Source organism: Thalassophryne amazonica, chromosome 14 (assembly GCF_902500255.1).
Source record: "Thalassophryne amazonica chromosome 14, fThaAma1.1, whole genome shotgun sequence".
In the NCBI taxonomy this organism is placed as follows: domain Eukaryota; kingdom Metazoa; phylum Chordata; class Actinopteri; order Batrachoidiformes; family Batrachoididae; genus Thalassophryne; species Thalassophryne amazonica.
In genome coordinates, this window is record NC_047116.1 from 32,059,800 (window position 1) to 32,075,087 (window position 15,288).

General features: G+C 42.0%; 1 protein-coding gene across 1 annotated transcript in view; it reads left to right on the forward strand.

The window, feature by feature from the left end:
- LOC117524703 (potassium voltage-gated channel subfamily H member 7-like) overlaps window positions 1-5,630 on the forward strand; it is a 136,717-nt gene extending 131,087 nt beyond the window's left edge. The window contains exon 16 of the mRNA XM_034186519.1: window positions 5,065-5,630. Coding sequence (XP_034042410.1) covers window positions 5,065-5,373 — 309 coding nt within the window. The 3' untranslated portion in view covers window positions 5,374-5,630. The remainder of the gene's footprint in view (window positions 1-5,064) is intronic.
- Window positions 5,631-15,288: the final 9,658 nt, after the last annotated feature.

A 15,288-nucleotide genomic window follows, 5' to 3' on the forward strand; every position in this document is an offset into this window, starting at 1 on the left:
ACTGTGTGTTCCTGCCCAAAAGACACCAGCGCGTGCACGGACTCTCGCACTGGGTTCGTGCACGCCTGCCTGTCGGCGCGATGTTTCGTGGTGCACTAATTTCAAACTGTTTGGCCATTTTCGTCCAAACGCCATCCAAACTTCACACTATGTGTGAAGGGGCCATAACGTCAGCAAATGCAGAAACACCTGCATTAATTCAGCAACAGGTTTTTGCAACAAATGGAAAAAAATGCTTGCAAGCATAGCTACCATAAATATAACCTACAACACATGTTACAATTAAATGGGCTAATGTGTCTGCTGCAAATATACAGTACAGATCACACACGGACACAGAAATGCTTTGCGAAGTTCCACAACATAGCAGAAGTACAAACAACACAAAAAGTTGCTCTTTTTCTGCAATTAGTACTTCTGTTGTTTTGCTGAGCTTTGCGAGGCATTTCGGTGTTTGGGCGCATTGTGTGAATTTGCCATAGTCACGTTATCAAATTAAATTTTTGTATGTGCTGCAAGTTATATTTGTTTATCCTCCTGTGTATGAGAGTGTTTTTTTTTTAATTTGCAAGACATTTTTGATGCAACTATCAATTATATTTTCCACATTCGTTTTCTGCCTTTGCGATCTGTCTTCAGTTGGAAATGTTATAAAACCCTATCAGCTGCTGTAGGATGCCCTTCCTGATGTAACACCAGAATATGCCCCTATTCTTTATAGGGGCAGAATATGCCCCTATTCTTTGTAGGGGCATATTGAGCAACATAAATTGACTACTTTTCACATTTTAAATGCTGTCCTTAATCGCTGACAGCACTGTGTTTGTGCATATAGAAACTACGCTGCTACAAGAAAAATGTAATCCTGAATAGATTTTGTTTTCGACATTCGTGACATATCTTAGGGCCCCTTCACACATAAAACGAAGTTGGGCGAAAGAAGCAGGAACTGGCCGAAAATCCAAAAAACAAAATGGGGAACCGCAAAATATTCCACTTGCTGTAAGGAGGGAAACACGGTCTAACAGGTGTGCCATGCATGATACAGCAGCGACTGTTTCATGCACAATGAAAATGCGGTGTGAGCAACTGGAACATGTGGCACCAAATCATGCCGCTGCTGTGGATAAAAAAAAAACACACACACCATAAAAACACAGCAATTTCTAACATTTAATTCCTCTTATCGAGTGGACAATACAAGTATGATCCTTCTGTTCCTCTGTAGATGACCCATGGTCATAGATGTCCAGTCATGAAATGACATGAATGAAGCAGTGCACACCTATTATGTCCACATCTGCTGGCTCCCTGTGTACAACCGGCCCTGCGCGCATGTCCAGTCGGCCCCACATGTCCGGTGAGCGGTGCACCAAAGGACAGACACCGCATCATGTGGACCATAGCTCACATGGGTGGCATGACATTCAGATCACTAGCTGATTGTACACATGATCTGACGGTCCTTTTCACCTGGCAGAGCCTGCTGATGTTTGCTCTGTACGCTTGTTCCAGCCCGTTGCAAAGGCGATATATGTTTTTATGTATTTCCATGTGAGGACAGCAAGCACATGCACGCAGCTCACGGTGTAGAGTTGTAAGGTCATGTCCGTCAAAACATGGTACGTGTTCTCCAGCTGTGACTTACGGGTCCAGAGATCTCAACAGCTGCTGTTTTTTGCAGACATGCCCACCTGTTCCTTCAGCCCACAGAACAAAGTGTCACTCTCTGTTTCTGTGTGTTCTGTGATTATTTATTTGTTATGTAATTATGTATGTGGTTATTGTAGTATTTATTTATATACTTGTCCTGGCTGTGTTCTCTGTGTTGTTAATTTAGCACGTCGTGTGCACTGAGCCATCATTTCCAGCTGTCAGCGAGTGGCTGGGCAGTGATCAGCTGAGAGGTGCCTTGCTGTGCTGTGTGCGCTCAGATGTGGCTCATCGGTCCCCATGCGATCTTGTCTGTACATAAATATCAGCATGTCATGCAAGTGTGCGACACACACACACACTGGCCACGTGTTGCGGGGTGCACGATACACATGCACCCCACTCCATGTGTTGCGGGGGGTGACACCCTGGGGGAGTGACACCCTGGTGTGTGTGTGGGGGGGGGAGTTTGGCACAGTCAGACCCATGTGTGTTGGCAACACCACACTCATGAGACACTTAGACAATTTTCACAGACAGCTCGAATGTGGTCATCTGCTCTCTACTCTCATGCTGGGAGCGCAAACAGCCCCACCTTTTCTAAGTGCCCAGCAAGTGGTGTTGGATGTTCATGAGTGGCACCTGGAATTTGGCCGACAGCTGCAAAGAGGGGGATCAAATGGGCACTCACTGTCTTTCGGCCGCTGGTGTGCGCAAATGGTTGTTGCGACAGGTGTACGAGGTGTTTCAAGTGGCTCTGATTTTTCTGGAGCGGCATGTAATTCCTCCTTCGTCCACCATTCTGCCTCAATCATGTTATGTGTGAAGGGGCCCTTAGAGAAGTCCATAGCTAGGCTCCTACATGCTCTATGATATACATCGAGAGGATCTTTGGCTGATAAATGAAGAAACAGACCCTCATGGATAAGTGTTGAATACCTAAAATACCTGTTTGGAAGACAGCTTGTGATCCTTGTTGCCCATTTCAGTCTGGGCAGAACACTGTTCTAACTGTTAAGCTCGGTGGTTGTTATGATGTGGAACTGTTTTGCTGTCAGTTCAACTGGTGCATTGCACAAAATGGATTGAATAATTGTGGAGGACAACCTCATAATTCTTTAGCAAAACCTTAAACTATCAGTTCAAGGGTTGAAACTTGGACACAGTTGAGTATTGCAGCATGACCATGTTCCCAAACACACATGAAAGCTGTTTGTGGAATGGATAAAGCAGGCTAATATTAAACTTTTGAAATGTTCTTCCCAAGTAACTAGAATGTGCTGAAAACCTTGGTCTGTACCAGAAAAATGAAAATAAACTGACAAGAAAAGTGGTTAAAATCTGACCATATTCCTGACAGAAGCTTGTTGACGCCACAAGCATCTGGTCAAGTTTGAGATTTACTGAGGGACAGCCGAGCAACTAAATCTGAATGTGTATTTTTCATCCACTAATTTAAAACTTGTGCACCTTTCTTATTACAGACAAACATTGAACATCCATTCTGTCCGAGAAAAAGAACAGGTTAAGTCTAGGAGCATATGCTGCTGCCATGTTGCCACATCCACCACACCATAGACCCGCGCTGGGTAGCAACTACACTTTTCTACCCAGGTGTTTGCTGACCTGGGTGCTTCTGTAGTAAAAAGAACAGTTTGAAGCATTATTGAAAGGCCAATATTGGCAAGACATTCATGACAATTCTGAGTGTATGTAAACCACCACTGTCAATTTACGAGGTCTGTCAATAAAGTATAGGTCCTTTTTTATTTTTTTCAAAAACTATTTTTGAAGATTTTTTTTAATGAAAGACGTGCGGACGGGACTGCACTTCGGGACGCAGCCGGTGCGGTGCGGCGGCACAGGAAAAACACCTCCGTGTTGATAACCATTTGTAAAATCCAGGCGGCTTTTGATGGCTTTCAGTGGAGTGAGTATATGAGAAATTGTTTAACAGCTGGACATGTTCCAACTTGTCCTTAAGGCTTCCAACAGAGGTGTTTTTCCTGTGGCAGAGCGTCGCGGCGGCTGCGAGCCGACGCTGCAATTCGCCCGCACGTCTTTCATTAAAAAAATCTCCTTTAACAGTGGAATATCCGGATAAAATGCTGAAACCGACTTCTTCTGAAACTTCTCTGTTCTCTCACGACGTCCTGGATCAATAGAGCCTGAAATGTGGAGGTTTTCAGCTTGAAACAGGCTGACGACGGCGCCTGGGAGTGCTGCACGACGTCTCGCTCCGTGGGAAGTCCTTAAAGCAACAGCATCACCTCAAAATCTCTCATCAGCCGTTAAAATTTTCACCGAAAACCAGTTTAATTTTTCGAACCGTGTCCGCTTCGATGTGTCTCACAGGTTTAGAAAAAATTTTGATCAAACAAAGTGCCAGTCTCTCAGCAACTTCTCAGACAAAGGAATTCCGACGAGGGGCTGGACGACTCCTCCCACAAGGAGTGCTCACAGGCGAATGACGTCACCGACAGGCGTGGAAAAACTCACGCATGCGCACGAGGGTTCAAGCATGTCTGACGTAAAAACATATGAATGAAATCAATCAATCAATCAATCAATTTTATTTATATAGCGCCAAATCACAACAAACAGTTGCCCCAAGGCGCTTTATATTGTAAGGCAAGGCCATACAATAATTACGTAAAAACCCCAACGGTCAAAACGACCCCCTGTGAGCAAGCACTTGGCGACAGTGGGAAGGAAAAACTCCCTTTTAACAGGAAGAAACTTCCAGCAGAACCAGGCTCAGGGAGGGGCAGTCTTCTGCTGGGACTGGTTGGGGCTGAGGGAGAGAACCAGGAAAAAGACATGCTGTGGAGGGGAGCAGAGATCAATCACTAATGATTAAATGCAGAGTGGTGCATACAGAGCAAAAAGAGAAAGAAACACTCAGTGCATCATGGGAACCCCCCAGCAGTCTAAGTCTATAGCAGCATAACTAAGGGATGGTTCAGGGTCACCTGATCCAGCCCTAACTATAAGCTTTAGCAAAAAGGAAAGTTTTAAGCCTAATCTTAAAAGTAGAGAGGCTGTCTGTCTCCCTCATCTGAATTGGGAGCTGGTTCCACAGGAGAGGAGCCTGAAAGCTGAAGGCTCTGCCTCCCATTCTACTCTTACAAACCCTAGGAACTACAAGTAAGCCTGCAGTCTGAGAGCAAAGCGCTCTATTGGGGTGATATGGTACTATGAGGTCCCTAAGATAAGATGGGACCTGATTATTCAAAACCTTATAAGTAAGAAGAAGAATTTTAAATTCTATTCTAGAATTAACAGGAAGCCAATGAAGAGAGGCCAATATGGGTGAGATATGCTCTCTCCATCCATATAGTTTTTGAAAAAAATAAAAAGGACCTATACTTTATTGACAGACCTCATAGAATCTACTCTTCTTCTACTCAGGGCCACAACCACAAACTGGAGAGGACTGTTCAGGAGCCCAAAGACTCTCTATCGAGCTTGGCTAATGTGAACGCACCCACAGAGGACCGTCTTACCGCTTTGTTTGTACAAAGACCTACGGAGCCACAACTACTACGACTGCCGCAACAACAGGACATCCCTGGGCACCAGCAGTCCACAATGATTTTATTTCCACCTGAAACATCTTCCACCATCTCCTTCTCTTCCTCCACAACACCTTCTGAATCCCACCTCACCACCCCTGGACTCGAGAGACCTGTTTCAGATCCAAGGTTTCCACGACCATAAACCATTCCAGCAGCACACATTTAGATGGTCTAATATTTTGGTTGTAATGCTGTAATTACGGAGTAGTGGCATTTTATCAGCATGTTGGCACAGTATTGTTGTAACTTTTGTAGTAGAGAAATGATTTTGATTATGCATGTAGATTAATAATGTTTTGCGATTAACAGTGTAACTACACACTGTTTTCAGGCGGTATCGTTGTAATAACAAAAGCTTGAGACAAAGCTTCTACTGAAACGCATTACACACTCTGAATAGCCATCTTCAGAGATTTAGCCAGAATTCATGCTATAACATCAATCGGTCTATTTCACTCTAAGGCTCTACAGGCCAATGAAAGGCAATGCCTTACACATGTACCCCTGCTCTGACTCTAGCCCAGTATTAGATGGACAAACTAAGAAAGTGGTCTCACCAAAGTTGGCTAAAACCTGGAAAAAAGTGTGAAAAGTATCCCAACTGAAATCACAAGGCTTATTAACCTTCATTGTAGGGTGCCATATTTTGGTTTCAGATGTGGTGTCAGTGCATAATGGTTGATTCCAACTGCACACAGAACTAATAATTCCCCAGTTATGAGTAGGAAGTTTCAACTGGAATATACGCTGAAGTCACAAATCCAACTCAACTTATTTGAACACCAAATACCCAAAAGTTTACAATCCAAAAAGATGGCTGCTCTGAGCATTAACAGTAATTGGAATCCGTAGTGTTTACTGTTTTTAGAATTTCTCTTTTATCATGTGCATTTTAATAAGTCATACGCCCAGTACTGTCCTACTGCTGTCTGTGGACATGTTGCAACAATGTTTTATGCATTAAAGACAGCATAATGCATTGTTTATCAACTAAGGCAGCTAATATGGGCTAATCTAACCAGTGTTGCGATCAGCAACACTGCACTACAAACCGAGCAGTAAAATGAAACACTAATGTACCTTCTGTGTCATATGTCCTATTCCACAAGGTCTCTTTGGTGGACTGCATATTTTTTTGTAGCTCTCTATACTCTGGTTTTCTGAGTTATGGCGTTGTGGTGAAAGTGGATGTGTTTGACTAGGGTGTGACATCATTCACAGTTTTGACTCATGACTTCTGAGGAAACTGGAACGCAGCATAGTATACAGTATACTGCAAAAGAAAAATGTGACAATATGCATCTCAGAGCAGAAAATTTACTTTAAATATGAAAAATTCAATTTGCAAAACATTTTAATCAGGAATACTGCATTAACAAAATCTGCTATGACCTTTTTAATCACAATGTTCAGAGTATTTTCACATTTAAAACAAGATTTAATACTTTCCTAGAAACTTGAGCCCCTTCATTGTGTGAGAAAAGCTGTTTGGTGAATCGCTTACGTGGATTTTCACCTAATAAATATATGTAGTCTCAGCTAAATTAAATTATCGTCTATGGATGTGCTTTATTTGAGTTGGGGCTCCATATATTTATTAAATGGACATCCTGCTCATAACTGAATTGAGTTCATCCAATGAGTTTTTTTTTTTCCAGTGTGGTTATTATTATAACCCTAAATGTTGCAAACCCAAACATGATACACAAACCATTGAGAAGGCCTCGTTAGGCAGATCCATAACCACTAATTGACACAGCTTCCAAACAAAGTTGAGAAACACACACACACACACACACACACACACACACACACACACACACACACACACACACACACACACACACACACACACACACACCCGGGGTGTTTCTGGGTGATTTTCAGAACAACTTTAGACTGTAGTGCCCTACATCCAGTGTTGAAGTGTAGTTCTTGTGCACAGTCACCAAGAAAGAATGCATGAAGTATGGGTCCCCAGGCAAGCAGACAATCAATAACTAGACAACTCGACATCCAACTGATGGAAACATCAGCTGGTAACATTGTGGACATCCTTAACAATTGGGGATCCAGTTTGTGACCAGTATTGCCAACTAGCTCTCAGAAGAGCTTGCCACAGGCAGGTCAATTTGGTGTTAAACATTGTTAAATTACATGAAATTGTTACGCAATGATATCATGAAATTTATTTTGTTTATTGTCACATTTTTGGGGGGAAAGGTAATATAAACACTGCATTTGTTATGATGAGACATTTTTACATTTACATATTTTTAAATGGCTAAAATAGTTTTCAACAAATATTCAACAGCCATTTGTCAAATAAGAATTGAATCATTTTATTTGTCTTATTGCCTAGTAAGACCTGTGATTTGACTTACTTGTGTCAAGAGTTGCTAAGAAAACAATTTTAAAAGCAACTAAATTTTTTTTTGATGTTTTTTTTTTTAAAAAGTTGCCAAGGCAGTCTGAAAAGTTTCTAAATCTAGCAGTTAAATTGGTAAGTTGGCAACACGGACTGTCTAAACCTGCTAGAGCCTGTCAGACTGAAATTTGTTTGGTAGAACGATGGTTACGTTACTGCCATTCTAAACAGATGCATCACCTATTAGAGGGATTAATCCTGCAGTACAAGTACTGTATGTATTTTACAGTCAGTCACAACAAGAAGCTATTATTGTAATACAGCATTATAACAAAGGTATGAGAAGAGTTTTCTGATCCTTAGTTGTATGTCTGTTTTCTCTGAAATGTGACTCAGGGGTTTTGGTTTTTACACTGCAATATCTTGTACAGTTTTAGGAATACTGTAGTTTTTATTCTTTTAAAAAAATGTGCATTATTACTGCTGTCACTATCATCCATTTATAATCTTTCAACTGGTGGAAAACACCGTACCTGCTTGTTCTTGCAGATCTATGAATATTTAAGAAGATTTCTTAAACAACTATGACGATGTATCGATTTCTTCAAGGCAGCGCATGTGGTTTTGTCTCTATATTTACAGGTTTGCACTGCTTGTTAGCCCAACAGAGCACAGGACAATATGATGTGACGTCAACACATTTTTGCATAAATTGGCCCGAGAGAGGGTGTTGTGCCTATACAAGCAATTTAAATGCTAAATGAGCACCTTTTATATAACATGAATGATTTTTGTTGCTGATGTAAAAAAAATAAAATAAAGTAACCGGTTAGATAAATGTTAGATAATAAGATTGTATAATAACACAAGAGGTTAAAAAAGAAAATGCATCATATTTTTTAATCAAGTAAAGCATATGAGAAACAGTAGTACGTATGTTTTTAATGAAACTGAGGATGCAATAAATGGAAACATACTTCACGTTGAGATGTTGGCTTTGTCTCTTTTTTTTTTTCAATTCCGATTGCCACTACAGTATGTGAAGTGAAAAAAGAATCATAAAAAAAACATGTTTTTTGAAACAGCAACTTCCATCTTCATTCTGAATGGCAGGGGTCTGTATTCAAAGCTTTCAAGAGTTGCCAACAGAGCAGAAACCTGGTACAGCAAAAGAAAAAGAGCCCTGGAACTAAGAACAATGTAGTGAGCCCTCAAAAACCATGTTAGGCCTTAAGTGAAAAGATGGGAAAATAGACCAAAGCAGAAACGAAAGTGCAAGACCTTCTCAAAATGGCCATGAAACTTAAATGAAACTGACAAGTCTTGTTATGAGACAGGTGGACAACCTTCAGACATTGTCATACATGACCTGGGCTTCTGATGACTGGGAAAGAAGCGACAGACACCAAAAAACCTGATGGAGAGGCAATCTGGAAATGTTCTATCAGCAGTGGTGTGGAATTGCAAAGGCCTCTGTAAAGCTGTGGACCTTCACAAACTGAGAAGAAAAGTATAATCCAGTAATTCCAAAAGTGTGGGTCATGGACCTTGGTGAGCCATGCAGGAGGGTCATTATGAGGTCATTGTAAAAAAAACTAAAGACATGAATAAATTTGAAAATTACCCAAACATATTATGATTATTGTAAACATGTAACCAGAAGTATTATTAAAGGCCCCTTCACACATAGTGTGAAGTTTGGTCGATTACAGCGAAACAGTTCCAATTAGTGCCCCATGAAACATCGCATCGATGGGCAGGCATGCACGATCCCAGTGTGAGGATTTGTGTATGCAACGGTGTCTTTCGAGCAGGAACACAGTGTGAGGTACACCACATTGCGCTGCTCATGTGGAATAAATAAAAAATAAAAACCAGCTGGTACCTGTGGAACCACATCGTGCCGCTGCTGTGGAATAAATAAAAATAAATTAAAAAAATATACCACCCATGGGATTCATACCTGCACTTTACTGATTGCCCAAAACTTTACCACTGAGCTACCATCACTGGTCTATAAACACTGTGGGGAAAATGCCTGAAATCAACAAAGAAATGGACATATTTAAAAAAAAAAAAAAAAAAACAGAGATAAAACTATACACCATAAAAAACACAGCATTTTATATTGAATCCCTCTTATCAAGCGGGCAATACAAATATGATCCGTCTGTTCCTCTGTAGATGACCCATGGTCACAGACATACAGTCATGACATGAATGAGAAGCAGTTTGCTCTTCTCATGTATCTGCTGGCACGTGTACAGCCAGCCCGCATGTGTGTCCTGCTTGACACGCGTGTCTTGTGGACAGAACTGACACCGCGTCATGTGGAACAGAGCTCATGTGGGTGACGTGAAAGTCAGATCGCCACTGTGTGTTCTGATCTGACAGTCTGTTTCAGGCTGGGGGCAGCCTATCAATGGGCTGCAGCAAGGGAGTGCGCCAATGCTCGCTACAGCCCACAGCATATATCACCACAGCGATATGTTTTTATTCATGTCCATGTGATGACACCAAACAGACACGTGTGTCACAGTGGGCAGGTGTTAGTCCAAATTTCTTGCTCTGGTAGTCTGACTTCTGTCTTGACTCTTGCAGAGAAGAAAAACAAAAGCCAGCAAAAGCTGGAGTTTTAAACCTAAGAAGACCCCTCCTACTGAGAAGCAGACTGCTATTGGCAGTGACTAACAATTGCTCTAATTAGCACCTATTGTACTCTAGTTAGCATCGTCCTAATGACAGGGCAGCTGTCCCTCCTAACCACGGGCCTGATGCTTCTCCTGACGACTCTCCTGACGATGTGAATGACTCATTACCATGAACAAAAGAGTGAAACTGCATTGATCTGAGTACCCCATTGTAAACAGGGGACAAAGCGTGTCACAGACCCCCTCCCTGGTTAAGGCTGGGTTTCAGCTGTTTCACATACAAGGCTTCCTTCACTCCCCCCTCAAACCATTTCTTTTCTCTGGCTAAGATTTTAACTTCCTTGTCCTCAAACGTGTGGTTAGTGTCTTTAAGGTGGAGGTGAACTGCAGACTGTAGCCCTCTCTGCGGTGCTGGTATAGCCTTTTGTGGAACGGCTGCTTCGTCTCACCTATGTAGTGTTCGTCACAGTTTTCCTGACATCTGATAGAATACACTACATTGCTCTGTTTGTAACTAGGGATCCTGTCCTTAGGGTGAACTAATTTCTGTCTCAAGGTGTTAACAGGTTTAAAGTAAACTGGGATTTTGTGCTGTCTGAAGATCATTTGTAGTTTTTCCCCTACTCCTGCTAAATAAGGGAGACACACTCCTCTTCTTCTTGGCTCCGTCTCCTGTCTGTCTGGTCTCTTTGTTCTCTGGGACTTCTGCACTTTATCCAGAGACCATCGTGGGTACCCACATACTGTGAGGGCTTTCTGGACAAGTTGTTGTCCTGATCACACCAAGCTTGTGTTCAAGGGGGTGGTTTGAGCCAAAGAGCAAATATCGGTATACTGGTATACACAACTCAATCATGTCTGGTTTCAAAAGTAAGTACAGTAAGAGTGTCATATTGATGAATTGTATGTAGTCCATTTAAAAAAAAAAAAGTCATGCCATTCAGTTTGCCATTTCCTTGAACTATGAATGAACACAAGTACTTCCATTGTGTCGCGGTTACTGATTTTTCAACACATTCAGAAATTTGATGGTTCGCACTTTGGTCGCCAAGAGTGTTAATTTCAATAGATGAGACAAAATGTCTTCGTCAACAACCATTTTTTTCAGGACGAAAATGAGACGATGATGATACTACATCAGTGTTCTAAAACACTGACTAAACTGAAATTAACATGCATTATTGTTGACGAAGAAAGACATGATGAAAATATTTTGCATGAAATAAATAAAATCTCCCTCCATTTTCATCTACAAGCTCTTACACTTTGAAAATGATTCCAAAATGTTCTGCATTCAGCAGAGGTTGTGCTGATGCTGCCCTGACACAAAATCATCAAGGCTGGACGCAACATATAAAATGTACTGCAGGCACATTTGAGAATGTGCGGGATGTCCACGCATTCAAAATGTTCAAAAATCATTTTGTAAAATAACGTTGTCTCCATTTTTTGTTTGTCTCTTCATTGATGTCAACTCGCCTCCTGTCTGCAGGAGGTGCCATCCTGTTGTGAGTTTGAGCATAGATCACTGGAGTGGACACCAACGTCCAGAAAGTTAATTAACATTTTTCTTACAATCTAGGAACCTAAAAGCCAAAATGTCTATGGTGAATAACCACATGTTTAAGAACACAACTGCACTAATTACATGACGTCTGCAGATTAGTCCAAAAAATAAAGAAATGATAAAAAAATAGTTTACATTTACAATTTCAATCCAATTTATTTTATTTGAGAAGAGCCAAATCACAACAAAGCTGCCTCAAGGTGCTTCACCTTACTAACCAAGCAAACCAAGCAAACACACAAGCGACATTGGTAGGAAAAACTCCCTCTGGGGATAATGTGGAAGAACCCTCAAGCAGACCAGACCCAGAAGGGTGAACCACTGCTCAGGCATTCTAGAATAACTAGATCCAACAAATGTTTAATTTCTAAAGACCTGTGTCCCTACGGCACTGTGGATTAACAAGGAAACCAAATGTCTAATTGTATCTGACAGGAAGCCTTGCGGATTTAAGATCTTGAATATTGATATTTAAAACACCACAAAACTTCAATCATTCAACAAGGGTATTTTTTGTCAGGTATAACATTCAGTACTTCAGATGTGTGAAACACTATATTAACTGAAATGATAATCAGAAATGTTATGCTTTTATTTAAAAAAAAAAAAAACTAAAATATCTCAACTGAAATAAAACTAAAATACATTGAGTTCTCTTTTGACTAAAACTAGACTTACAGTGGCTTGCAAAAATGTTCAGCCCCTTGGTATTTCACACATTTTAATTTGTTTGATGGCATTTCAAATACAAAAAGTAAATCAGGCTTCTTAATATAAAAATTTCTAAAATTATCTTCCTTAGACTCAAACTGAAAGTAAATCTCTATAACTTGATATAAATTAATTAAAAATATAAAAGCAAAGACGGTGGGTTGCATAAGTAATCAGCCCCTTTGGTATAATACTTGTAAATTGCCAGGGTGGATGGATACATAAACATTTCCAAGTCACTGAATATGTCTTGAACTTTATTTACATCAATAATGAAGAAGAACAAACAGTATGGCACTCTATGGTAAATCTGTGTGGAGGAGACAGTTCTCCAAAACTGAGTGACTGTGCAAGAAGGAGAAGAGTGACACCTTGCTCTCACTGCCTCCGATGTGCTTACCAAGTCTGCGGGCTCGGTACACACCGCAGCAGGCCACTCACACCACCCCCCTCTCTGCTGTGTGGAGCTGCGGCCAACTCTGGCAACAGGTCCAGAGACTACGCTCGCTCCGGCAACCCGTAAGGATAGACTTCTTGCAGAAAAATCTGCAGCGCCACAGGGTCTTGGTAACCGCAGCTGCAGAGCTCAGTGGCCACTGAGAGACGTTTGTATCTTATTAATGACTTCGATTCTCTGCGGGTCCCGCATCTGTACCCCGCAATGGTAACACTGGAGGCGGTGTGAGCGAGGGGTGAGGAAAGCCACCAAGACACCCAGACAACCCGGAAGACGTTATAGGCTTCTGTAGCTGTGACTAGAGAAATTGTGCATAGTGCATGTTTTGCATTTTGTTTCCCCAGTTATACAGCTTCATGATGAAGTGGTATATAGGAGGATTTTCTTAAAAACAAGACTTGAAAGTTCAGCTACAATTTGCCAGAAGGTACATCTGAGATGCAAGCCTAGATCTGATGTTTTGGTGGTTTGCTTATTCGGGCTGTTTTGCTATGATTCGCCCTGCTTCCTACTTATTTGTGCTATGTGTGAAGGGGCCCTAAAACATGACTAAACAAAAATGATATGTGAATAAGTAAATATGACTAAAATACTAAAAGGAATATTTGACAAAAGACTAATGCCGCGTTCACGCCAGACGACACTCGACGCCACAAATTTGCATCCCTCACCTGGCGATGGACGCGTCACCATTGCCCGGTGTGTCGCTCTGCTTTCGCTGGAAAATTCACCTCAATGCATCATCAAATAGGAGGAGCTTCCATTCCGCTCGCCGTCAAGTCAACATGGAGTTCCTCGCTCTCCTCTCCAACTCTGTCATAATTGCGTTATAAACAGTCACCATTTGATTTATTATACATCTGTGTAGTTAATAAATAAAATAATCTTCACAGACGATTTGTTCACAGACGAGTTGCTGCTCGCTCTCCTCTCCAACTCTGTCATAATTGCGTTATAAACAGTCACCATTTGATTTATTATACATCTGTGTAGTTAATAAATAAATTAATCTTCACAGACGATTTGTTCACAGACGAGTTGCTGCTCGCTCTCCTCTCCAACTCTGTTATAATTGTGAAATAAAGGACAAAAGGGACATAAGCCCTGCTCACAGGCTGCTATCAGAGACAGGAGATGCACATCAAGTATAAACTCCAGACATCTCCACGTCACTACATATCTAGTCCTGATTGGTCATCACGACACAACAAGATGAAAAAGTTCAGATTTTTCAACTTGATGAGGAGGGCAACGCGACGTGATATTGTGCCACAAATGCATCAATCGCTCAAAATTGCTTAATTCACGTCCATCGCGTTGCATTGCATGGCTTGGACTTTTGTGGCGCCACAATGCATCCTTCCATAGGGATTACATGGCAACCTGTCGCCACCATCGCTCGCGTGTCATCCGGTGTGAACGCGGCATAAGACTAAATTAAAAAACAAGTGACTGAATTAACATTGCACTGCTGTGGATGCATCCTTCTGGTGCCAAGGTCAAACCACCTGCCCGGTAGGACGAACAACTCGCCAAAACACCACCGATGAGGCAGTGCAGCTCGGGCATTCTCAGGAAAGGTAGCATTTGGCTCTTGGCCAGCGCTGCAGAAGTGGGGGCAAATGTCCCAAAACAGCCCTGAAAATTGAGAAAGGAGAGGGGACATCCATCCGGAAAGAATCCCACTGGTGACAGCTCTCTGACCTAGGTGTGTCTCTCAACCCTGGTGTGAGCCACAGTCGAAGGCTAGGCATGAAGACTTGTGTCCACCATAAATAAACCCCAGATCTGGGAAGGGATGGGGATATCCCCCCAAAAGCTCCTCCCCTGTGTGCATCTGCCAATCCTGGGGTGAGCAGCTGTAGAAGTGTAGGCTCAACAGGATATCCACCAATATGTACCAGCCATACAATCCCGGAGAATGTATATTATTAATAATGGACTGCATTTATATAGCGCTTTTCCATCTGCATCAGACGCTCAAAGCGCTTTACAATTATGCCTCACATTCACCCCAATGTCAGGGTGCTGCCATACAAGGCGCTCACTACACACTGGGAGCAGTAGGGGATTAAAGGCCTTGCCCAAGGGCCCTTAGTGATTTTCCAGTGAGGTGGGGATCTGAACCCATGATCTTCTGGACTCAAGCCCAACACCTTAACCACTAGACCATCACCGCCCCTGGCCCTGTGACAGACTGGCGTCCTGTCCAAGGTGTAACCTTGCGTCACACCCTATGACTGCTGGGTCCAGCTAAAATTGTGCGCATGTGGATCAGCCGCATTTCCGACCATCAACATGCC